Below are 24,130 nucleotides of genomic sequence, written 5' to 3'. Positions count from 1 at the left end.
TTCTCGCAACTTGAATATAACGTATTTACCACGACCGGCGATGTATAGACGTTATCCATCGGCGCCGGGGTTTTTATATGTTTTCACGGATAGAAGCTGACACCGAGTCGATTTCTTTGTCTCGTTTCGTGGAGGAGCCAGGCGTTAACCGGGTGTAGAAGAAAAACGACGAAACGAGTAGTACTTTATATTATAGGTTAACTAGTTTATTTGTCGCACGAGCTTTCGCTACCAATGAACAGTAGCTTTATCATTCAACCGTTTAAGCTACTATACATTAGTTACTGATGTTTGGTAGCTTCGTCATTTACACGATGAAGCTACCGTACGTAAGTAGCGAAAGCACGTGTTTCAAATGAACAAGTACAACATATTAAGTAATATTCGTCGCGTCGAATTTTGTGTCGTTTGTTTATTTCACGCGTGATACCACGAAACGAACGACGAAATCAACGATTCCGAAGGCGCAAAAACGTGTCCGCGATCTTCGCGGCCTCGTTGGGTTAGAATTAAAAGCCGGAATGAATTGATCGAACTCGAGAATCTAATGGATTACCGGCACTGACCAGAAGGCGCTACAAAACACTGGGTCGTTTAGATGAATATTTAACTCATTTTCAATGCGATTTGAACTTGATTTTAGTTTTCCAAATCCGAAAATTAGTAAACGAGTAATCGAATATGAGATTTTCTTATTCAGTGTACGGTATTGATTTCACTGTAAATCGATCTACTAATCGGAAAAGTTTATTCGAATTTCATTGAAATGTGGAAGTAATTGAAGCCCGGTAACCCATTAACCACTAGCGATCCTGGCGGATTATCGCTGAATCCTCGCTTCCCTCGGTAGCGTTGTAGGTGTCGCATCAGAGAACTAGTGAATTCGAGTCCCCGAGTGGTTTAAGTAATTTTTTTTCAGAAATTACTTTCATCTCTCTCGCCGCTCACCTCGCCGGAGCTGGTTGGTGTTTTGTCGTCGAAACCTATTTAACGGCGGTGTAAAGAGGTCTTGCGCACGAATTCATGTTTTTTTTTTGCCTAGACTAATTTCAGCGCTTGAGACAACCTTGAGTTTTTCGTAGCGAAAATCAGTTTGTTATCCATTGAAAATTGAACTTGATAGAGTGACGTGTTTGTCCACCTTTGTTGCTTGGCGCGATTTAGGTAATCGATTATGTCATTTATGTATTTATAAAAAGCATAGATCGCTATGAAAAACGAATGGAATGAAACCAGATGACAAACATTTGCCTGTCATTAACTTTAACACCTAAACGATGCGAGGATATCGTTTTATCAAAATTAGAAACAGATTTTCCGTTATGATACGTGGTTTTTAACGGTCGAATCGTCGCGCGTCATCGGGTCCGTCTATACGATTTCGTGTTAAAGGCTTAGATGAATAAATAGCGAACGGTTTCGATCGATGTCGTCTGAGATTCAGTCGCTTTCGGCACCGAACCGGTCGAGAACTACTATACCGTCACCGCTGCCGCTGCCGTCGCTGACGTCGCTGCCGCCGCTGCGGGCTTGGGAACGATAGCACATGATGTTCTTCGAATCGAAAGCAAAAACACAATTTTTTCTGCTGTGTTTATCGACGAACGGTCGTCGTCGGTCTCGGGTATAGAAGGTGTCTATTGCTAGCTGTACGAGCATCGTACTATTCTCGATTCCGTACGTGGCTGCGACATTTTTTATTCGGATTTGAAATCGGCAGATTCGCGTGTCTGCAGACATGTGCAGTGTCTGGAAATACGGATTCGTCGTCAATGAGGTGTTTTTTTTTTGTCGGAAAAAAATAAGAAATAATGATTGTTGTACTCGCAGCTGTAGCGGGAGAGCAACGAGTAGAACAGACACAATAGGTTCTTCGTGAACCCCCTCTCCTCACAGCTGTAGTATATCTCCGTACCAGGCACTATAAATGCACTTCATCTTTTCAATCACCAGCGACCACTTTTAAGACGTTCAGCGCGAACGTCATCTATAATGCATTACCGAGACGGCGCGCACTATGTCGGTTTTATCCCTGATGGCATTGATCCGTCGTGTAAACAAATTGAATCGACAAATCTCTACGCGAAACACGACGAGATTTGCACCGGATTTTCTCGGCCTCTGCTCTCGACGTCTCTCGGCGCGCGATCGATCGCCGCGCCGGTCGATCGGCCGGTGCGACGCGCGGGTTAATGCCCGTCGAAGCTTATCACCGGCGTTCGATGATTGTTACCTCTTTTACCTCCGCCGAGCTCATACACTCGCGGATGTGAAACAAGAGCTGGTCATTTGGTAACTGACCCCTGTACCGCGCTTTTTTATACTGGTTTATATTAAACAGCCTTTCAGTATCTGTCCCCTGTACCGCGGTATTTAAACACTGGTTTGCATTAAACAACCTTTCAGTAACTGACCCCTGTACCGCGATATTTAAACACTGGTTTACATTAAACAACCTTTCAGTAACTCACCCCTGTACCGCGGTATCTAAACACTGGTTTACATAAAACAACCTTTCAGTAACTGACCCCTGTACCGCGGTATTTAAACACTGGTCTACATTAAACAACCTTTCAGTAACTGACCCCTCTACCGCAGTATTTAAACATTGTATCTTTACATCAATTCCTTAGTCATAATTGATAGATTTTCACGATATGCTTTGTTTTTTTTCAACAGCCTCGAGCCACTGGAGAGCTCGAGTGACCTTCGTACATTTGCATTTATCCACGCGCGCGGAATCTTTTTAGCATTCGCGGTACCTTGTTAGCATTTGACCCATCGTTCGGTCGAGATCGCCGTTAATCGGGGCCGCTGCCATCAGACACCGACGGAACGATCGACCGATGACCGCGGCACATTTATTCCCCATTTTCCAGCGAACATGTCGGCGTGACGGACGTTATAATGACTTCGTCGTCGGCGGCGCTAAATGGACATCAGGTCCGCGAACACCTTTCCCGCGGTGTCGCTATGTAATTTTTTCCGTCGTTCGATATATGTGTCGATTCGATTATCGACGCCGTCAGACGCGAGACATATTATGACCCCGAACCCACTCTCACTCTCACTCTCTATCTTTCTCTCTCTCGATTGCTAATGGGTTAGCGATAGATTTGCCCGCGTAGGCAAAAGACAAGTCCGACGAAATTGAGATATCGACCTTATAGGAAGACCTTGTGCGCAGTTGTGCATTAATAACCCCGGTGAATATCGGTTCTTGTACTGATTCGTATATAACTGGGTTTTTTTTTCGTCACGATTTTCTAATTACAAACGCGATATCGGCGATACGATGTTTTCATAGTACTGGATTCGAAAATACATTCAAAAGGGTCCCTTGATAGTCGGCTCCAGGACCCAGTTCCACAGTTGCGAGTTAGAGTTAAAATTCAGTTCAAGTAAGTTCATTTTCAATGTGTTAACTCGGAACTGTGGAACTGGACCCAGGTGATTCAGGGGGACGGCATTCATCACCGATAGTTGTTTGCGGGGGAACTATACCAACACGCTAATACGAAGGCAACTAAAAAAACGCGTTTGATAAACCACGACACAAACGACACGGAAACGAGATACAGAAACATGTTTCCGAGCGAGAATCGAGAAACATGATTTCAGGAAACGATGTTTCCGAGTTCAAAGTTCGATTCCCTGTTTCGGTGTGTCCATGGTCCCCCGTATCGTATGCGGGCTTTAAAGGGACAATGATTTTTTCTAATGAAGATATTACGTTGATAGATCCTACCCACCACGCTAGACTTGTTGTTAAGATTTATCATTTCCCCCTCTACGCCGCACCCCTCTGTTAGTAGCCGTATCGATCTTGCCCTGCTAGCGTATAGGTCTTTCATTCACAGCCTCCTCCCCCGCGCCGAGGGCCTATTTGATCATCTGTCCTATCGCTCGCGTCGCCGCGAATGAAATCGTCTGAACGTTTGTTTGTCGTTCGTCGATTGTTACAAGCTCTGTTCAAATATACAAAAATACGCGTAGTACGTCCCTCGGGGTCTTGTGCGAGAGAGAGGGAGAGTAACCCTTCTGAAGAACGAGTATATACCGTGAACGATATCTGGTTACCGATAGCGGGATAGTAAATGAAGGAATAACGATTAGCAATATTCTTGAAAAAAAGTGCAAATTACTACAAAGACTAGTAAAATTAACCCCAATCACGCAGTCGCTTACCAGTTCAGGCTGGGTTAGGAGATTATCTAAATGAACCGAAAATTATTTAAACGATTTAAACAACGAATGAATTCTGTAAATTCAACCGCCGATCGCGCAAATATATCTGCACTTCGCGATTTCAGATTTAAAAAATCCAACCCCCTGTTTCGCTGCGGGTAGATGTGGTCGGTTTGTGTAAGGGACACCAAATCAGAACGAATCAGACCAAAATGTATCGGCCAAATAAACTAAAAGGGACAATTCCTGGTAGAACGGTCCGTACATTCTGGCTTGGAGAACATACGATCAACAGTATGAAACTCAAGAATTGAAAAGGTTAAGTAACGAGTTTTATTTTGTCAATGATTAAAATCAAAACACTCGACGTTTCGAACTCCGGCTAGAGATAATCGATGAATGATAAGACAAGAAGATACACACTATCCGTGTATGATGATAACGAGAGAAATTCCGCGATAACGAAGCCAAGATTGATAAACTCAATATCAGAATTATTATATTTTAGGAGCGACGTTTCGGCTAACAGTTAGCCATCATCATCAGGCGTACTGAATCGATGAATGAAATTAGTTCTTTATCTTTTAAATCGTATATGGGTTTTGTTAAACTCAATCGGGACAATCTCTATTTTAAGATATTAAAAAATGGCGATTAATGACGCGTAGGGCTTTTTGCGATGCATAATAAATTGCAAAACCCATGCATTATATATTTTACAGTAAATTTCGACGACGCGCACGACTGCTGTTGTACATCGATGAAACGCGTGTGTAATTTGTTTCGCCTATCGCCGTCGTCAGTGACAAGTTCGATTGTCATGATGTAATCATATCGGATAGCGTGATGACTTTTCAATTTGTTTTCTCGCCTATCACCGCGACCAGTGTCGCCGAGTAAGTGTTATTCCTAGTCACGGTTCCTTATTCGCCGTGGTTATTTTTTTTTCAATCCGAGGATATTGTTCTGTGCCGTGACTCTTTTGCTCGGGAATTTTTTAACGATACGTTCAGAGTACATTTCGGACTTAATGTATCTTGGTGAACGCCCTGCTTTCGTAGCGGGAGGACAGCGAGTATAACAGTCGCAATGGGTTCTCGGTGAACCCCCTCTCCTCACAGCTGTAGCGGGAGAGCAGCGAGTATAACAGTCGCAATGGGTTCTCGGTGAACCCCCTCTCCTCACAGCTGTAGCGGGAGAGCAGCGAGTAGAACAGTCGCAATGGGTTCTCGGTGAACCCCCTCTCCTCACAGCTGTAGCGGGAGAGCAGCGAGTATAACAGTCGCAATGGGTTCTCGGTGAACCCCCTCTCCTCGCAGCTATAGCGGGAGAGCAGCGAGTAGAACAGACGCAATAGGTTCTCGGTGAACCCCCTCTTCTCAACGCTTTGGTACAGTAACACTGACACAAACAGCTCCCGTGGAAGGGATATCCGACGAGATCAATATTATACAAGGATTCTGCGATATCTACTTCGGGGTAAACAATTTGCGTTTTGAAGTTCAGGCACTAAAATCCCAACAACCTAGAATCACTTGTAACCTAACCGCGATACAATTTTGAACAAAATCGAATTTAGAAAAAAAAAGAAAAGTCGATAGATCTGATGATATCGTCACCGTCGTATTTTCATTTAACCTCTCTCGCCGATGTCAGAGTGTGGCGTGACAGTTCAGCGCGTCGCCGCTGCCGTGTGGCCTGCTGTGTAAATATTTATACGTGATTAATCTCAATCGAATAATCACTTATAGTGGCGCGAGCGCGCGTGCGATTATCTATCTGACAGCGCCGGCCATTTCATTTCGCGCATCCGTCATTGATCCCGTAAACACTTCGAGCTTAATGCGCGATTATTATCGTTTCCACAGTCGCGCAGTCGGCTCGATCTATGTAGCGCAAATTCCTTTTTTTTCTAATACGCATAAGTGACTGGCTAATATGATATCATTTGAAGTAAAAATGCGGGCCCGGTTTTATAGACTGGTATTACCTTTACGCTGAGGCTTCTTCAATTGGATATTAATTGAGTTAACCCCCGGGTTAAACCGGCTCTTGCAGTATAAGGAAACAAGAAAAGAAAACTAACTTGAAAGTTTATCGATTATGGAAGTTTATGGAAAATGATGCAAAATATTTTCGAAAATTGATCATATGAATTATTTTACATTAAGGATCAATAAAGTTATTTCGGATTTGAATATCGATAATTGAATTGAATTGATCGGCAACCAGTCTAGCTCCGATACAGCGCAAGGTATCAATGTTTATAGAAATTATTGTAACGGTTTTTACGGCTAAAAACACTGAATGCGTATTTGACGTTTATCCGCGCCGCTGTTCTAGTTGCGACACTTGCTATTTGTCAAATAAATTGCAGGGTCAATCCCTATTTTAAGATCAAAGAGCTGTCAAGTAAATCAGTTTTTTTTTTTAAATGGCCCGAAGAATTCGGTCGAAACGTCAAACGCTCAATTCATTTGTACCGTTGGCTTTTACTTCTCCGAGTGACTGGCTATAAATAAATTCGAAGAAAACCCGCAATTACGAAGAATAACTAATAGTCGGCCCGCCGAAGATGAAAAGACCTCTGAAAAAAGATAATACGACGTTTTTGTGAAATGTAAGCAACGCATCTGAAGCGATAGACCGCGTGACCCAGTTCCCCGGCCGTTACGAGAAAAAATATTCAACTTGGATAATGATAACTCGTTGAAAATAAACTTATTTTAAATTGGAGTTAACTCACGACCGTGGAACTGGAACCCAGGGTCCTCATTTTTACCAATTATTGGAGGCGTCGAATTCGGTATGGTAAATACAATTTCGCGGCCAGTATTTTGTTTATATCTTACTTTTGATAACGCTTCATTCGTTCAGCGAAAACCGCGATGAAATTATTTGCCGCGGCCTCATTCGATCTATCCAGCGTTATAGTGTTCCGGTTATTGTGTAAGGTGATAACATGTAGAGAATAGCGCGCGCATCTATCGACGTATAGCTAGTGATGACCTCGTTATTTCGGCCATGCGCACACTCGCCGCTAGTGTCCCCGCGATCGAGAACGTTTAGGACTTATCATCGAAATTGTCGTATTTGATTAAAAACCGACGACACAACGCCTTCAGTAAGTCGGGCCCTTTTCGATGATATTCTTTACATTTGACAAGGGAGACATTTCGTTCTCATTTCCAGGTTAGCCGTTGTGAACGTCAACGTGCTAATATACGCCTTACGTTATCTTAGTATAAAACCGTATAGGCTTGATGAACGCGATGTGTTGTCGTGGAAAAACCCGCAATTAAGAAAAACTTAAATTTTAGTGACTCGTTTGGACTCAAATTATGTAAACAATTTACAAAAATACCCTATTATGAGCTTTCTTTGGTTTTGAGCGTGGTTTGTAGATTTGAATCCCGCCGAAGCTACTATCTTAGTGTATATATCTTTTCTTCGTAATGCTGGGTTTATTTTCATCCGATTGAACTAAACCTGCGGAAACTCACTCGTCTTATATATGGTATATAACCGATGTTTTAGTTAACACGTGTTTTTTTTTCTATCTTCTCATTTTTAGGATGTGCCTTCCTGACGTATTGTATGAGGGACTCTGCCATAGCCGCACAAAAAGCACTACATGAACAGAAAACCCTTCCAGGGGTGAGTAGAATTTTCGTAATTTAATTTTCTCTTGTTTTCACTGCATCTACATTACTTTTCATTACACAATGCCATACACGATCCATAACGTGAATATTTTCCCTTATGATGTCGTCGTTACACCTAAATGATGTGGCTACATGATGCGCTAGTTCCTGAACTCGGAACTATATTGTCAATGATCTCCTAGTGAGTCACTCGTATGACGACCTTCTTATTCTCGATGACTTTAAAAATTCAGTGAAAGTTTGATTAGTCACTTATGACGACCTTCTCATTTACGATAAATTCAACGATTCAGTGAAATTATGATTAGTTACTAATTATGACCTTCTCATTTACGATAAATTCAACGATTCAGTGAAATTATGATTAGTTACTAATGACTACCTTCTCATTCTCGATAACTTCAACGATTCAGTAAAATTATGATTAGTTACTAACGATGACCTTCTCATTCTCGATAACTTCAACGATTCAGTAAAATCATGATTAGTTACTAACGACGACCTTCTCATTCTCGATAACTTCAACGATTCAGTAAAATCATGATTAGTTACTAAGGACGACCTTCTCATTCTCGATAACTTCATTGATTCAGTAAAATCATGATTAGTTACTAATGACGACCTTCTCATTCTCGATAACTTCAACGATTCAGTAAAATTATGATTAGTTACTAACGACGGACTTTCTTCCGAGAAAGTTTCCTCCTCCGAGCGAAAATGCCATTATATTCTTGTTCGTATCGAAAATGTGAGGAGTTGAAATCCGACGCCGACGGCTAATCTGTTCCGCTGCTACTGCTGCTGCTTACCTTCGTTGTTGTACCGCATTTTTCCCCCGATATCGCGATAGAAAATCAAGCGAAATAAAAAAACGTTCACGGCGAAAGAACCGCCGGTATTGTACGGCGCGTTTTCGCTATCGACGCTGCGACTGAAATTCTGTACGGTATTAGCGTCGGAATGCGTCCAATTTCGCCGGGTTCGTGTATCGATCTGTTTGAGTGCGCGGGGAATGCGTACCTGCGCTGATGACGGAAATTCCGCCGGGAAAAATCATAATCCCTCGTCCGCGCCAGCTGCGTGAAGACACAACATCGGGAACCTCCGACGCTACTGCGGCGATCGGGGATTCTGCTTACGGCAAGTGAGGATCCGCCAGGTTCGCTAGTGGTTACTCGGTCTTCCGCGTCCAACTTCAACTCAATCGAATAGGCTGCAGTCAGTCAGTCTCAGTCAGTCTCAGTCTCTGTCAGTCTTAGTCAATCAGTCAGTCTCAGTCAGCCAGTCTCAGACAGTCAGTCCCAATCAATCAATCAATCAGTCAGTCAGTCGGTCAGTCACTCAGTCAGTCACTCCGTCAGTCATCCAGCCTCGCAGTCGATCTGTCAACCCGTAAGTTCAGCCAACCAACCATCAATACATCCATATTTAGTGTATATAGGCAGACAGACAGTCATCCTTCCATCCATTCAGACAGTGAAACAATTAAATAGCCAGTCTTCCATCCATTCAGACAGCCATACAGACAGACAGACAGACTGACAGTTTAAAAGTCAGTCAATATATCCAGCCATTAATTCTTAAACACTTTCGCGCAGTATCGTCGTGTATGGCGCGCGTACGATGGATACTGAATTATAGATATACCCCGCCGTGATCGGAATTGAACTCATTTCAGCGTTAACGCGTTCTTGTCGCTGTTCGCTTTCCTTAAGCTGGTATCGTCGCAAACTGGAAACTAGAAAACGGCTTTACCTATAAATAATTCAATCAATGTCTGTCTACATCAGGATATTCGATGTCTACTGAATATATCTTCATACCGTTTCTGGTGCACACGCAAGGCCATCAGGTTCACATGCCTTTGACGGAGGAACGTGGCAGAGTCTCACGATGGCATCGGGTTTAAATCCCTGCTAAAACACAGGAACGTGGCGGAGTCTCACGATGCCATCTGGTTCAGATCCTCGCTACACAGGAATGTGGCAGAGTCTTGCAATGTCGTCAAGTTCGAATCCCTGTGAGGGAGTAAATCGGCAGAGTCTCGCGATGCCATCAGGTTCGAATACCTGCTACACAGGAACGTGGCAGAGTCTCGCAATGTCGTCAAGTTCAAATCCTTGTGAGGGAGTAACGAGGCAGAGTCTCACGATGCCATCAGGTTCGAAAACCTGCGTGGGAAGAACATGGCAGAGTCTCGCGATGCCATCAGGTTCGAATCCCTGCGAGGGAAGAACGTATTTTAAAGGTCCTTCGATGCATCAGGTTCAGTCCCCTGCCGCGGTATGAACATGGCAGAGTCTCGCGATGCCATCGTGTTCGAATCCCTGCTAAGATAGCGACGGCGATTACGGTCAAATATTTTTTTTAGAAAATGAAAAAAATTCGAAGTCGAATTCAAACTCGATGTACGAACAAACACGCACGGCAAAATATGGAATGACGAGACGAGGGAGATGTGAATTGATAATTAAACTGCGACTCCGCAGTCGGGTCCCAGGTGTGCGCGATGTTTAATCCGCCGTCAATATTGCGGTAATGATGAGTTGTAGGGGCTTGTTTATTAAACTGTATACTCTTTCAATCCTCGCCGGGACTCGAGACAGACACACGCGTTTCGTGTTTGCGCAAACGATTTATCCTGCGCGCAATTAACGTTTCGCAGTGTCGGCGATGTCGGTAGACTTATAGAATGGAATAGAATATATCTCGTTGCTCACGAAAGTACATTTGCTTAGAGCAAAAAGACGATACAACATGAATGTCAATACAATGCAATATCAGGACAATATCAGAAGCAAAATTATGTTGTATTTTGGATAGATGATAGCCACGGCTAATATCTATCCAAGGTTACACTCAACAGCTAATGTGTAACAAAAACAATACAGCAATGTTATTCAAAATATTTTAGACCTCTTCGTATAAATAAGACAAGCTTTCGGAGTTTTAAATCTGATGATCTAAATAAATCTAGAAATTTATGTAATCGTGGGTTATCTGCAAAGTACACGTTAAAAAGGTCTCGACGGAAATCGGCAAAAACGGACAAACTGATATAAAACGAAATTCGTTACAGACAACTCATGACGACGCCGTCGTTGCCCTATTCCGTGGTAATTTCTAATTCTGTCGTTATATGAAAAAATGGAGTCTTAGAATTTCTCGTGTCGCCGGACAACAGCATCGCCCAGCGCCCTATCTCGTGTCGCTCTAATCTATAGCCATTGCTGTCCTTATTTCGCCGGGAAAGAGTAGAAATCGACGTATTAGATCTACAACTGGAACGGTTTTAGCGGTTGTAAACCTTCTAAGGTCATATCTACTTTTGTGCCATATCGTATATTTTGTCGTTCCCAGGTACGAGTTTTCGAATGTCAAACAGTGGTTTCAAATGTGATGACTATGTTAGACTATCTAAGTTGTTAGATTCGGTGTCGGCTGGTTTCGAATTCCACGCGTTCTTGTAGTTTTCACAGAAGCCGGTTTATGGTCATGTCATGTTCAATTTCCATACATGAAATATAGATTCGTGTTCTTACTAACTGGCAGGGCTCGTAGCGGTTTCTACGCGAAATAGAGGCGGCTAATACGCGGCCATCATCTGATTGGCGAGGACGACACACTGGTTCTTAATTGAACGAAGACAGTCTTATCTCTTACTCATTTTGACTGGTAATTGTTAAAACTTTTGCGATTAAATTTCGTTTGATTTGGTGTCCCTTACATACCCACCACACCTGCCGGGAACGAAACAGGGGGTTTGATTTTGAAATCGGAAATCGAAGTACAAAATGTAGTTGAGTTGTCGTCCGTCGAGGTTACATCATTACAGTCTTAGACTGCTGTTTTTTTAGAATATAATCGAAACGTCGCATGAACTACTCAGGGAAACGCGTGTACCGGGTGTTTCATCGACGGTTTACGCGTTGATACGCATATATCGTAGTCGCGCTCTCGGAATTAACTTGCGCTCGCCTGTTGTCGGCGGGTAGTTTGTCATCTGTGAACGAGCTAATCTGTGTCGTATTAAAGCGAGATCGACGATTGTTTATACGATAGTATATTACACCGAGCGCGATGATGAGGTACCGCGGATGAGTGCGACGGCGCGGCGTGCGAGCGAGCGAGCGAGCGCAGGTCGACGTGTGGTCGCGCCGCGTCGATTCGAATTAAAAGATAATAATCGGTCAATAATCAGTCAACTCGCCTGTCAATTCGTCGGTTGATTGATGGCCGCCGCGGCAGTAGTAGCTGTTACAGAGCGCTATACCGATATCGTTTAGTCAAACAACATCGTAGCGATTTGTCGCGAATGCGTTTCTGATTTTCGTGTGGACACGTCTTACGGTAATGATATTTCTGTAGGAAAATTGAATCGTCTTTAGTGTGCATCTCGCTACCCGGATTCAAGACGCGCTGAACTTTATACCGAGTATTCGTTATTCAATATTTCAATAAATCTTGCTCGGTATTCAACGGTTTAAACTTTACCGCAGTAAGAGACAGAGTCTACTGTATTTCACAAACTCTTACTCGGTATTTGACACAAACTCGGGGTAGAATTTTACCGGTCTCAACTTTACCGCAGTAAGAGACAAGAGTGAAATATATTTCACAAACTCATGATACACACTCGGGATAGAATTTAGCCAAGTTAGATTATTGTTTAGAATTATCTAAACTTTACCGCAGTAGGAGACATAGTCTACTGTGTTTCTAAACTCTTATTCAGTAATTTACACCAACTCGGGGTAGAATTTTACCAGTCACAACTTAACCGCACTAAGAGACAGAATATATGCTGTATTTCACAAATTCTTACACGTTATTATCTGACACCGGTCCTCGGTAGCACGGGTACGAGAATCACTGATACCACCAGTGTCTGACTCGTCGGCAGGTGGCAAGCTGCCAGCGGAGACTTTGTCTTTTTCCTCGGCCATGTCCATCTTACGAGCGCTAAAAATAACCGTCTTATCATGATCTTCTAATATAAGCTCGCAGTCGACTCGAGTGAAGTCGTATTCTTTTCAAAAAGCACTTTACGCAAACGAACCGGCGTCGACGCTCTCGAACCGTTCGCCCATCTATTTGTATATATCTTTTGCAGCCAAGCGATTATCATCCGCCGTAATGGATCTCGAGATCGTCGTCTATTGTCTGCCGGTGCGCCCCTCCTCCGCGCGCGCGGCGGAGAGAGAGAGAGAGAGAGGGTGGCTGTTTCTCTCTCTCTCCGCCGAAGCCCTCGACGTGCGCGAAGAGTTGTTGAACTGTAAAGTAATCAAAAATGAAAGAGGGGAAAAGAAAAAAAAAACACGTAAATCCTTAAAACATCGCGTCGACACTTTAACGCGAAGATACGGGAGCGCGCGCAAACTAAGGCATTACTAAGAATTCGTGAATTCAATATCGCGATGACGTCTTGCACCTGGTGAATCCTCGCTTGCCACAGTAGGTCCAAGCTGATGCCCTATTTCTACTGTGCGCTATAGCGCTGCCGGTGGATCCTCGCTTGCCGCAGTAGGTCTAGTCGATGGCATTTTATACACTAACGCATCTGGTGGATCTCCACTTTCCATATTAGGTCTTGTCGATGACGCACTATACACTAGCGCACCTGGTGGATCATCGCTTACCACAGTCGGTTTTGTGATGGCAAGCTATACGCTAGCGCACTAAATGGACCCTCATAAACACTTGCCGGATTACCACTGCTCACTAGGACCACCCGGTGGATACTCACTTGCAATCTAGTATCACTGTACACTAACTTCCTTCCTCCCTTAATAAGCAAATCTTTAGAATGAACAAGCGTCTCCGCCTATATCGGCCTTCAAGTCCAGATTAAATTCCTATATTTGCATGTGTACCTGGGATGATTGATTTCTATACGATTCTACGATTATTAAGATAAAAACCCACTATCTACAGATTAACAGAATTTAAAAACAAGAATTTATTTATTCAATCTAAAATATATAGAAGACACGACGTTGCGATCTCACCCTAGAGATCATCGTCAGGTGACGATGATCTCTAGGGTGAGATCGGAACGTCGTTTGAGTGTGGTTCTGGTTCTATTAACGATTATTGTTTTTGATTATTGAGCATAGGCGGTAGGCCTAGGCCGACGGTCATTCCGTACGGGCATTAGCGCGCGCTCGGCGTATCTCAATTTCTACGTGAGCGAGCGGGATTCCCGTTAGCCACGTCAGAGGTGTGTCGAGTCGTCATCCTCGAGTTAAAACGCGTAGTTTGACGTATAATATATAACGGATAGGTTTTTAATTAGCGCGCGCGGGGGTGTCGCGATTACGCCGCGTTTAACGGCGGCAAATCGGCGTGATTAATCCGTTAACCGTTTGGCCACGTCGTTCGAAAATCGATCGTCGTCGAGCGGATTAATTAGCTATCTGCGGGGAATAATCTACTCGGATTAGCGTATAGTGTTCGGGCGTTAGATCGCGTCGACTCGACGCGTCGATTACGACGTAAAATGAATCAAAACGTAACGAAGGAACTAAAAACTTGAAAGTTTATCAATGCCTTGAAGAAATGATGATAACACATTGCCTAAGATTATCGACAGTGAATAATATAGTGAATTATTTAGTGACTTATAAATCTTGATTCGGCCTGGCTGCTAATTAATAATAATAATAATAATAATAATAATAATAATAAAGATAACAATAATGATAATAATAATAATAATAATAACAATAATAATAATAATGATAATAATAATAATAATAATAATAACAATAATAATAATAATAATAATAATGATAGTAATAATAATAATGATAATAATAATAATAATATTTATTTACAGTCCGTTACATAAAATACCTCAACAGACTTAACAAATTGACAAAAAAAACATAAGACAATTGACAGATATATAAAATATTACCCAATAAAATAGATATTTAATTTCAAACGGTTGCTTCAAGTAAAATCTTTTGTAGTGCTGATTAAAAATAGGTGCGTTTTCAATTGCGAGGTAAAACTACGAGGTAATTCTACGTATTGTGTTTATTTTAAGATGTACATCTCCCTTTAATGAATAAATGAATAAATAAATTTTATATGATTATAGGATCAATAGAATTTTGAATGTTGAGCGTGAATATATCGACAAAATTGAACTTATCTGACCGACATCCTAGCCCCGATATCGATGACGTAGTGCACATCCCCTCGAAATTCGTCGATAAAAATACATAAAAATATTCTAAACGGAATCTAATGAAATCTATTTATTCGCATAACGAATGCCCAAATTCATAATAGCAATTTTCATTTCGAAACGCTAATATCGATGACGTAGTGCGCATCTACTCGAAGAGAACTCTTTGAAAAAACGTGTTATCAATTTATATCAACATTATTGTAACGGTTTTTACGGTGTCAAAAACAGCTAGCACTGTGTACAGATTAATACTGATTTTATCATTGAAATTACGAGCTTAGTAGTAGCTTCATCGGGTAATTGAGTAAAGCTAAGGCGGCAAACGCACGCCACATGAGATCGCTAAGCGTTGATAACCACTGTCCCTTGATTCAACGATGGACTCTAAAACTCTCAAACAGATCGTTTATACCAAAGAAGAACACCATCGATTCTACTAGAAAACATCGATTGGAAAGCCACCGTTTTCAGAGAGACTCCACCCCCTGTTTGCGCTAGCGTGGTTAAGACATCTATAGGAATAGCCGGAGAGAATAAATAACAAGTTCAAAAACCGCGATGCACAAAATTTAAAGTATTAAATTTCATTTATCAAGAATAAAAATCAAAATACACCACGTTTCGGACTAGTCCGTCACACAAGCACATACACAATTTAAAGTATAAGATTTCATTCATCGAAAAAGAGCAATCAAATACACGACGTTTCGGACTAGTCCATCACAACCTGACGAGGATCTATAGAGAGACGTATCTTTTGACTTCGATTTCCGATAAACAAAACTCGCTTTCGATCTTTCAAACGCGTCTTAAAAAACGCATCAACATCTACACGTCGTTTCCTTCGCGTCGAGAAATTCGACGCCGTCGTCACAGCCGGCAGTGACGAATCCGGCGTCGACGAAAGAAAGTACAGTCATCGAATTTAGGAAATTACGAAAGCCATTTCGTCGCTCGACGCACGGCGTCGGTTTACCGCTAGCGAAGATATCTTCGCGCGTGGTGGTTCTCGATTTTTAAACGGCGGTTCGGGTTTCGCGCCGCCGGCTGACTTTACTGATCTAGAGTTTTCACGCGCCCGCTATGCTGTAAGCCACCAGCAGCGGGGTGGCCGATGACCTGAATAATTTGGAAAACCTGTGCATCAGTCAGGAAATTAGAAAAAAAAATCTCACTCATTCCAAAAAAATCGAATGCATGCTACTGACCACGCATGTCGCTATCAAAACGGGATTCCCCCCAAAAATGATCAAGTCGTAATAATCTAAACCAAAATCGGTTAAGTTTGAGCTTTTGTCCTCATTGAAAACAGGAAGCAACCAATTATAGCAATTACATTAAAAGTTTTGACTTTGGCATTAACAGTTTTTGCCCAGGATATAAACCATTTAAACAGTGCTATTAGCCGCCATTTTGTCAGGGTACTTTTCTCCTGCATTGTTGGTTCATTTTATTCTCTTTTTTAAAGTTATTTGTGATACTGTCTAGTTCTATCATATTTCACCGGCCCCTGGATGGATTTTGACCGCTTTGGCAATATGCAAACCGTCTGAATCTCAAGTTTTCAGTTAGGTAGCATTTATTTCACAAATTACAACAACGCGACACGGGAACGACCGCGACATCTTGCCCGTTTCGGCTGACTGGCGCGGCGCTCGCCCGCACTGAAGTTCATACCGCACGCAGTTCGTATGTCGAATATCGAATATCGCGCGGCGCGCGGTTCATTTCTTTCGGCAAAATCTTCCGTTCCTCTCGCGATCCACGTCGTCGTTGCCATGACGACGACACAAGGTAAATGGCGGAGAAGACGACGACGTCGACGGAGGAGAAATGATTTTCGTAAAAAGTCGGCGGCTAATATTAAATCTGGCGCACGAAAGATTATCTATTATGAGATCGTTACTCGGAGCTCGTGTCGTGTCGTGTCGTGTCTTCTTATTCCGCGTTTCGTCGTCGTTTCATTCGACGTAGAGTCGAAAATTGATTTTCGCTATCGCTGCGTCGCCGTCTGCGGCTTCCTCGCTTGCCAGGGTTCGATTATTTCAATCGCCTCCAGCCCGCAAGCTCGCGCCGCCAACACAAACCCTGGCCGCCGTTTTTCTTCATCGATCTGTTTACACCGCCTAAGATTTCTCGGGTGGATTGGTTTACACCGCCTAAGATTTCTTGGGTGGACGGGTCGTCGCTCAGCGGCCACCTGTCTATATACAAATATATAGCCAATCAGATGCGTTGTCTTGCAAGAGCAGATCCGCCAGGTGCGCTAGTAGTCTCTTCGTTATCGACCCAACAACATAATCCAACCGTATATACCGTCGACGCTACTGCGGCGATGGAGGATTAACCATTATTCCCTTGAAGTAGTTAGACAGTCTTCTGGCCATCGGGACATCCCGATTTATTGAAGGCTTCGCTTACGAAGCGCTTTCAGCTTGATCGTGCTCATCGGTTCAGCCGCCGCGTGAATCGTGCGTGTATATATAGGAAACGCGTCCTCGCGTTTCGCTCGGCCTGTTATTGAATTGTGAAGGCGGATATAATTGGACTCAAATTGCTGGAAATCGAGATGTTATTGAATCAACGACAGAAATGAATCGACTCGGCGTACGCGAGATGAGAGACAGAGAGACGACAGAGCGCTCGCCTGCACTGTCACTCACGCTCGCGACACCATCCCGTCCCTTACCATTCCTCTATCATAATCCATACTTGTCCTATGCTTTTCTTCTCCCTTCTCCGCCATTTACCATTCCTGCCTATCCCCACTACCTGCGTTCCTCCTCCCGCATTCTCCCCTGCCTTCTTCCTATTCTTGATTTCAGCTCACACGCCGCTGCGCATTCCAACTACCTGACTTTTCCCACCCTCGTTTGTTTTTTTCAACACAATTTGCCAGCTTTTTCTGACCTCCTTATTATAGTCTCTCTCCTTAACTTCACTCCCCTCGTCAGCTAAATCTGATCACTCTACAAACCCGTCTCTTTCCAATCCTTTATCTTAACCTTTCCCTCTCTCTCACTCACTCTCACTCACTCACTCTCTCTTCCGCTCTACCTCACTCCCTCTCCCTCTCTCTCCTCTCTCTCTCGCATCCCCTCTCTCTCTCACTCACTCCCTCTACAAGTCTCTCCTCTTAGCCATTATTAACCTATTCATCTTACTTTGTTCTCACTCCCTCTCCATTGCTCTCTTTCTTCTCCGTCCCAGCCTTCCTTTTCCTATATTCCCATCACCCTTTGCTCATCTAACTCTCGTCCTCGCTTCCTTTATAACTCTCCTCATCCAGCGCGCACGACATCATAAAAATATTGTTATCATTCATTCGGCCGAATCTTTCCGAGAAAACAAAAAAACGGAAAACATCGTCGTCTTCACCGGTGGTGACGTCATTACACACGCACCGTTAACCAGCGCGTTTATACGGAGCGCCAGTCGTGACAAAATCATCGGCAAGAATATCCCGATGAAACTCGTGTATACTTCCGGTTCGGTTCGTTCACGGCTTGCGCGCGGCTTCGACACGTGTTTTGCGTCGACTCGACTCGACTTTTTTCCGTTTCGCGGAAATCAATTACATAACGCAACGTCGCGGGGGGGGGGTCTGGGAGATCCGAGCGAGTTTCCTCGAGATGATGAACTCTCTGTGAAAGCCCAGGTCGAAAAAAGGCGACTTGAAATAAATTTTTTTTCTTCCGCGAAATATGCGTTTCAGCTGGTGCATCAGGTCGCGTTTTCGAAAAAAAGTAGTTACTTTAGCTTGTGATATAAAATTGCACATTTTAGAGCGTGGAATCGTTCGATTATCTTAAATCCTGAATTCATATTGCCCGTAAAGATTAGTGAAATTAAAAGACTCATGATTTACGCTCGTTTCATTTGCTACGATTTCGTTGTGTATAATATCACCTCAAGTTGAAATCACAGTGTTTTTTGATGTCATAATTGAAATGTATTTAAAAAAATGTATTTAAAGGTCTTGAAACCAGTAACCCAACCATCGCTTAAATCAAAGACCGGACTGTTAGTATATGCCATAATAACAATGGCGGTTTTACCGCGCGAATGTCTGAAAGTGTCGACGTGTCAGATCGCTTCAACCTCGTCGTATATAATCAAATATCGACGTGTATCCAATTCGAAATTCGTCGTCGATCGCGGAGCCGCCGCGCGCGCTGCGGGAGGTCGACAAAATCGAATCGTTTTTCGCGTCGGAGTCCATCACAACGTTCCGTCGTTCAAGGTCTTCGCGGCGGCTGAATCGAAATTCGATGCGCCGACGACGACGACACGTTCGAAAACGGATAACATAGTCCGGTGTTGCAAGTGTGGTCTGAAAATCTTAAGACTGTTATCGAGTCGTTAGATCGGCCGTTATAGGGGTACGATCTGGATATAGTTCGGGTACAATGTTAGTATGGGGGTCGAGTTGCGCTGTTCAAATAGTGGGCCCAGTGCGCCAACTGTCAAAACTAGGTCCTAAACACTTTTCGGTTACATGACTTAGGAGATGACTGGTGAACGGGATCCAAATTTGTTTTATCAAGATTCAACTGTTGGGCCTTGATACGACATGTTTAAGATGCAATAGGAACTAACGCATGGTAATTTCTGAGCCTGAAACCGTTGTTGCCTTATACGGTTTTTTACGACTATCATTATTACCAGTCTTAACTCTGCGACGACTGCGTGTAACCGGCTTCCGGGCCTTTAAACGCGTTTCCCTTCTACCGTTGAACAAAATTTACCTTTCAGCGCGAGACACAAAAAGGCATATTTACCTTTTTAGAAAGTAAACGTCATTTTAACGCGTTACGTCGGCTACGAAATGATTTTCAGCGAGTTTACTCCGCGTTGAAAAGATGATTGCGTGTTTGTAGTAGAATGCGTAATAAAAATAAAGTCGAATATATACATAATTAATATAATAATGATTAGAAAAAATATAGAAAAAAGGAAACATTTCGGACTTAATTTTCTATTTTCAACCATTCTCTCGGTGTGGGATTTTAGATTGGTGGGTATAATAAAGAGGGATTCCCACATGATGATAACGAGAAAACAAAGTCCGAAAATGCTTCCTCGAGCTAGTGTAGTTAAGTGAATGGCGATATAGTGGATGTGATGTTCGTTCGAGCCGCTATGCACACAGCGATCTGTGTTGTTCGTGCGTCGTCGCATCCTAAGCGAATCTAACGAACAGTATATACGTGTCGCTATTGGCTTCATTTGAAGGGCGAATCGGTGTCGAAAAAATGCGGAGACACGCGCGCCGCGATACGGGGCCGTATTTTTAACGGACTCTCATCGCCGACGATTACTCGACTTTATTCCTGTTAATGTCGAACAAGATGCTGAGGAAAAAAATGATGAACATGGAAACCGATATTTCCGATTAGGGTACTTCGATTTTGACAGAAATTATGTAAATTCGACCGATTGTGTGGCTCTGCTGCCGCGCTTCGGATTCCGATTTCGAAATCAAACCCTCTGTTTCGGTCCCGGCAGGTGTGGTGGGTTTGTTATAAATGGGCACCAAATCAACAACAAAAAAACCGAATAAGACAGGTATAGTTTTGACAAAACTTCATAATCGAAGAAACTAAAAACAGTTAGCTGTGGATTTTGCTCATGAAATTGAATCAATCATAAGATAGATAATCCATTTTTTCATCATCAAAGAGATTGTCACTCTTTCCGTGTTAAAAGATAAAATCAGGTGTTCGCTTAGGGAAACATTTCGGTGTCTTTTCTATTGTCGGTGAGGAATCTATTTTAAAGGACAAAAAAAATGTTTGAAAGAACTTAAGATTAAATTAAGAATAGAGCGTTTCATAGGAACCAGCATTGCGTAAATCGAAAATCGTTATCCAACGCGTAGAAAATAAAGACGTATTTATATGATAGAAAAAAAACTATCCGCGGCAAGCGAGGATCCACCAGGTGCGCCACCGACGAATCGAATCCAGCCGTATAGCGATCTGTTTATGATTTCGCGGCGAATTGAATAAATCTGGCTAGGTTTTTTCTAAAGTAATGAAAAAAAATGATACGTTCATACGAAACCGCTGCTTGCGGGGTCGTTTTAGAAACGACAATGCTGAGATAGAAATGAATACGGATCAGTGAAAATGCGCAGATATACCCGCAGAGGATGTGTATAGACTTACAGTGAACACCCCGCGGGTGTCGGGTTAGATCCCGCGCGCTCGCTCGCTCTCGTTAGGAAAGAGAATTATATACGAATTAAACCGATTTATGAACGCCGTTTAAAGAAGCTTTGTGCACCACCGGCAAATCTACCGGGCGCTTTTCGGTAATTAGAAATTCCTAATTAGAATCGCGTAGATATATCGCGTACAGAAGTCGCGCGCGCGCAAGATTATTGAAGAATTGGGTATACCATATCAATAGTAATACGGCCGTATTGTCGTCGTATTATTAGCAGTATCCAGTTACCTATATTACCGGGTGCGAAGAATGATTTAAGAAAATCGTATTCGTATCATTAATATCTTAAGCCGCGATTGCGGACGCCGGATTGTGGCGTACAGAATCAGCGTCTAGTATTACTCTGAAATTCGACCGCGATCGCGCGCGACGATCTGCGCGCTTCGCGATTTACGATTTCTACATCGAGACGCCTGTTTCGCTGCAGCAGCGGCGGGAGGTGTGACTGTTGAGTTTGTGTAAGTGAAGCGTCGAATCGATGCAAATCCTGATCTATAGCAATCGGCAAACAACTGTTTTTACAACAGAAAAACGAACCCAACAACGATAGGCCCCGCTCAAATTGAAAAAAAATCCATCTTCCAAAATGCGGGAATTTTCTTGTAGCCTGACAGAAAAACGATCCCCTGTGATCAACAAAAGGGAATTCGAGTATTGATTTAAAAAGTTCTGAAATGATCGATTTGCCAATCCGGAATTCATAGATTTGCTACGATATTTTCACCATCTCGGCATATATTTCGGAGTAACGTTTCTTATACCGCAGGCCCATCCATCCGATATATTGTTCCGACGATCAAGCGCGCGCGCGTATAAGGCGTGATCCCGACCGGCATCGATGCGGCGTTTTAACGCGTCTGTATTTGTTTAGCTCGCTCTCGCTCGACCCCTGTTGTTTGCGGCGGTGTTACACATGTTCTCGTTGTTAAGCTTATGTTTTAATCAGCTCTCTCTCGCGCTGTTTCCCTCCCTCCCTTCCCTTCTATCCGGCTCAGTGAGAACGGCTGGCGTGCGGCTAATCCTCCCGAAGGTTTACTAAAAAAAAAAACTGTGCCTCTCGCCACCTTTCCTCTATATATATATACGAAAATCGCTCGTCAAAAAAAAAAAACAAAAGATTTATTCGCCAAGCTTCGGTTACCTCGGCGATACAACGAAGAAACAAGCATCGAAACATTATAATTTATCTGAACCAAAATATTGCGACTAGCTAGGCGACTACATCTTAACTTTGCAATTTTGTTACAAAGTAAAAGATAACGCCCATGCTCTAAAGACGGGCTATAGGCGCAAAGTCGAATTAAGGCCTCCTCGCCGCAAATCCGATGAAGATGACGATCATATATAAACTGTACGTACTAACACGCAGATGCGAATCTGAAAGATGTAAGTTCGCAGTTCGCCGCAGTAAAACATCGGTCTTCTTGTTCAGGTGTGATAGATCGGGGGCTAATCGAACCAGCTTTGTAAAACATCACTCGTCGGCGTTGAAACGAATTGCCCTCCACTCTCTCACTCTCGCTCTCGCGCGCGCTGTATAGTTAAGTTATCGTTAATCGAGTTTATCGAACCGCGTTGGTCTAAATTGCTAACAGACTAAACACACGAAACGGCGCGTAATTCGCGTCTCGTCTTTCGCTGTTTTAGCGGTTTCGCGCTGATAGCTACCCGGCGAGTGTTTTCGTTTGAGCTATGTGGAGTATATAGCAATGGTTGCTCCAATTAGTTTCAGCATCGGTGGTTTTTCGATGATGCGCGATCGCGTGCGTGTAGCTCATTTCATTATTCTATAGCTACTGCGGAATGCGCCATCTTCAGGAATTATTCTAGATTAATTAGGTGCTCTTCATCATAACCATTATCCTGTTATTTCATTTCACTTAAATGCACAATCGTCAAAGACACATGAAGCCTGGATTTATTCTAAATTGATAGCTGGCTTTTCGTGATCATCGTCCTGTCATGCTATAACCATTAAAGACAACATCTTCAAGACAATGTTTATGGGAAAATTGGAATCGTTCAACCAATATTGCTCAATTCAACGCGCCATACAGGGTAGGGTCTTCATGGCCGTATATACGTAGCCAAGAATTTTAGGGTTTTTATCAGCAGCTAAATATAGATCGAGCGCTATTTAGGATAAGCACAGTGATTAAAGGAAACTACTATCGCATCGAAACAGGGTGTTAACCCGGGGCCAGTTCTACAGTTGTGAGTTACAGTTAACTCTGGGTTGGAATTAGTTCATTTTCAATGAGTGAACTCAAGAGTCAAATCTTGACTCGGATCTGTAGAACTGGATCGTGTAGACTAACTATATTAGTTAGTTTTACAACTTTACATGTCGTGCGCGTAACACACTAGGCGAACAAAGTTGCGAGAAACTATAACCCGGTTTTAACACGGTTGGAGGAAACTTACTTACTTCGTCCGGGCTCGTGTTACTTTTTCACTACGCAATTTTATAAACCGGCGTTGCGACGCGGACACAAAGAAAGAGTGTCTCTCATCAACGATCTCCGATATCAGATTTTAATCTTCGACGATTCGACGAAACGTTTCTAATTAGTCGCCGAAGCGTCGGACAATAGCGGCGTCCCGATACTATGTGTGGCGGTTTAGGCGCGATCTAATCGACTAGATGCGAGAAATTCGAATCGAACGTCGCCGTTACGTGAAATTCGATATTGCTAAGCGGGTTTTGTCGCGAAAGCGCGCGCTGTTTTTTCGGCCGTCCCGACACCGGAGCGGGCGAGAACGCGAGAATACGTAGTAAAAATCAACGCCTGGCGCGAATTAATTGCATATATGGATGTGTAGAAATTCAAAAAGCGAATGATTAGTT

At 43.1% G+C, this 24,130-nt stretch overlaps 1 protein-coding gene across 1 annotated transcript in view; it reads left to right on the top strand.

The window, feature by feature from the left end:
- Nucleotides 1-24,130, top strand: part of LOC141914101 (CUGBP Elav-like family member 4) — a 259,996-nt gene that overhangs the window by 40,155 nt on the left and 195,711 nt on the right. Inside the window, exon 2 of the mRNA XM_074805375.1 lies at nucleotides 7,763-7,845. Within this exon, the coding sequence (XP_074661476.1) occupies nucleotides 7,763-7,845 (83 nt within the window). The remainder of the gene's footprint in view (nucleotides 1-7,762; nucleotides 7,846-24,130) is intronic.

This window comes from Tubulanus polymorphus, chromosome 12 (genome assembly GCF_964204645.1).
Source record: "Tubulanus polymorphus chromosome 12, tnTubPoly1.2, whole genome shotgun sequence".
NCBI lineage: Eukaryota > Metazoa > Nemertea > Palaeonemertea > Tubulaniformes > Tubulanidae > Tubulanus > Tubulanus polymorphus.
This window is presented reverse-complemented; position numbering and strand designations above follow the sequence as displayed.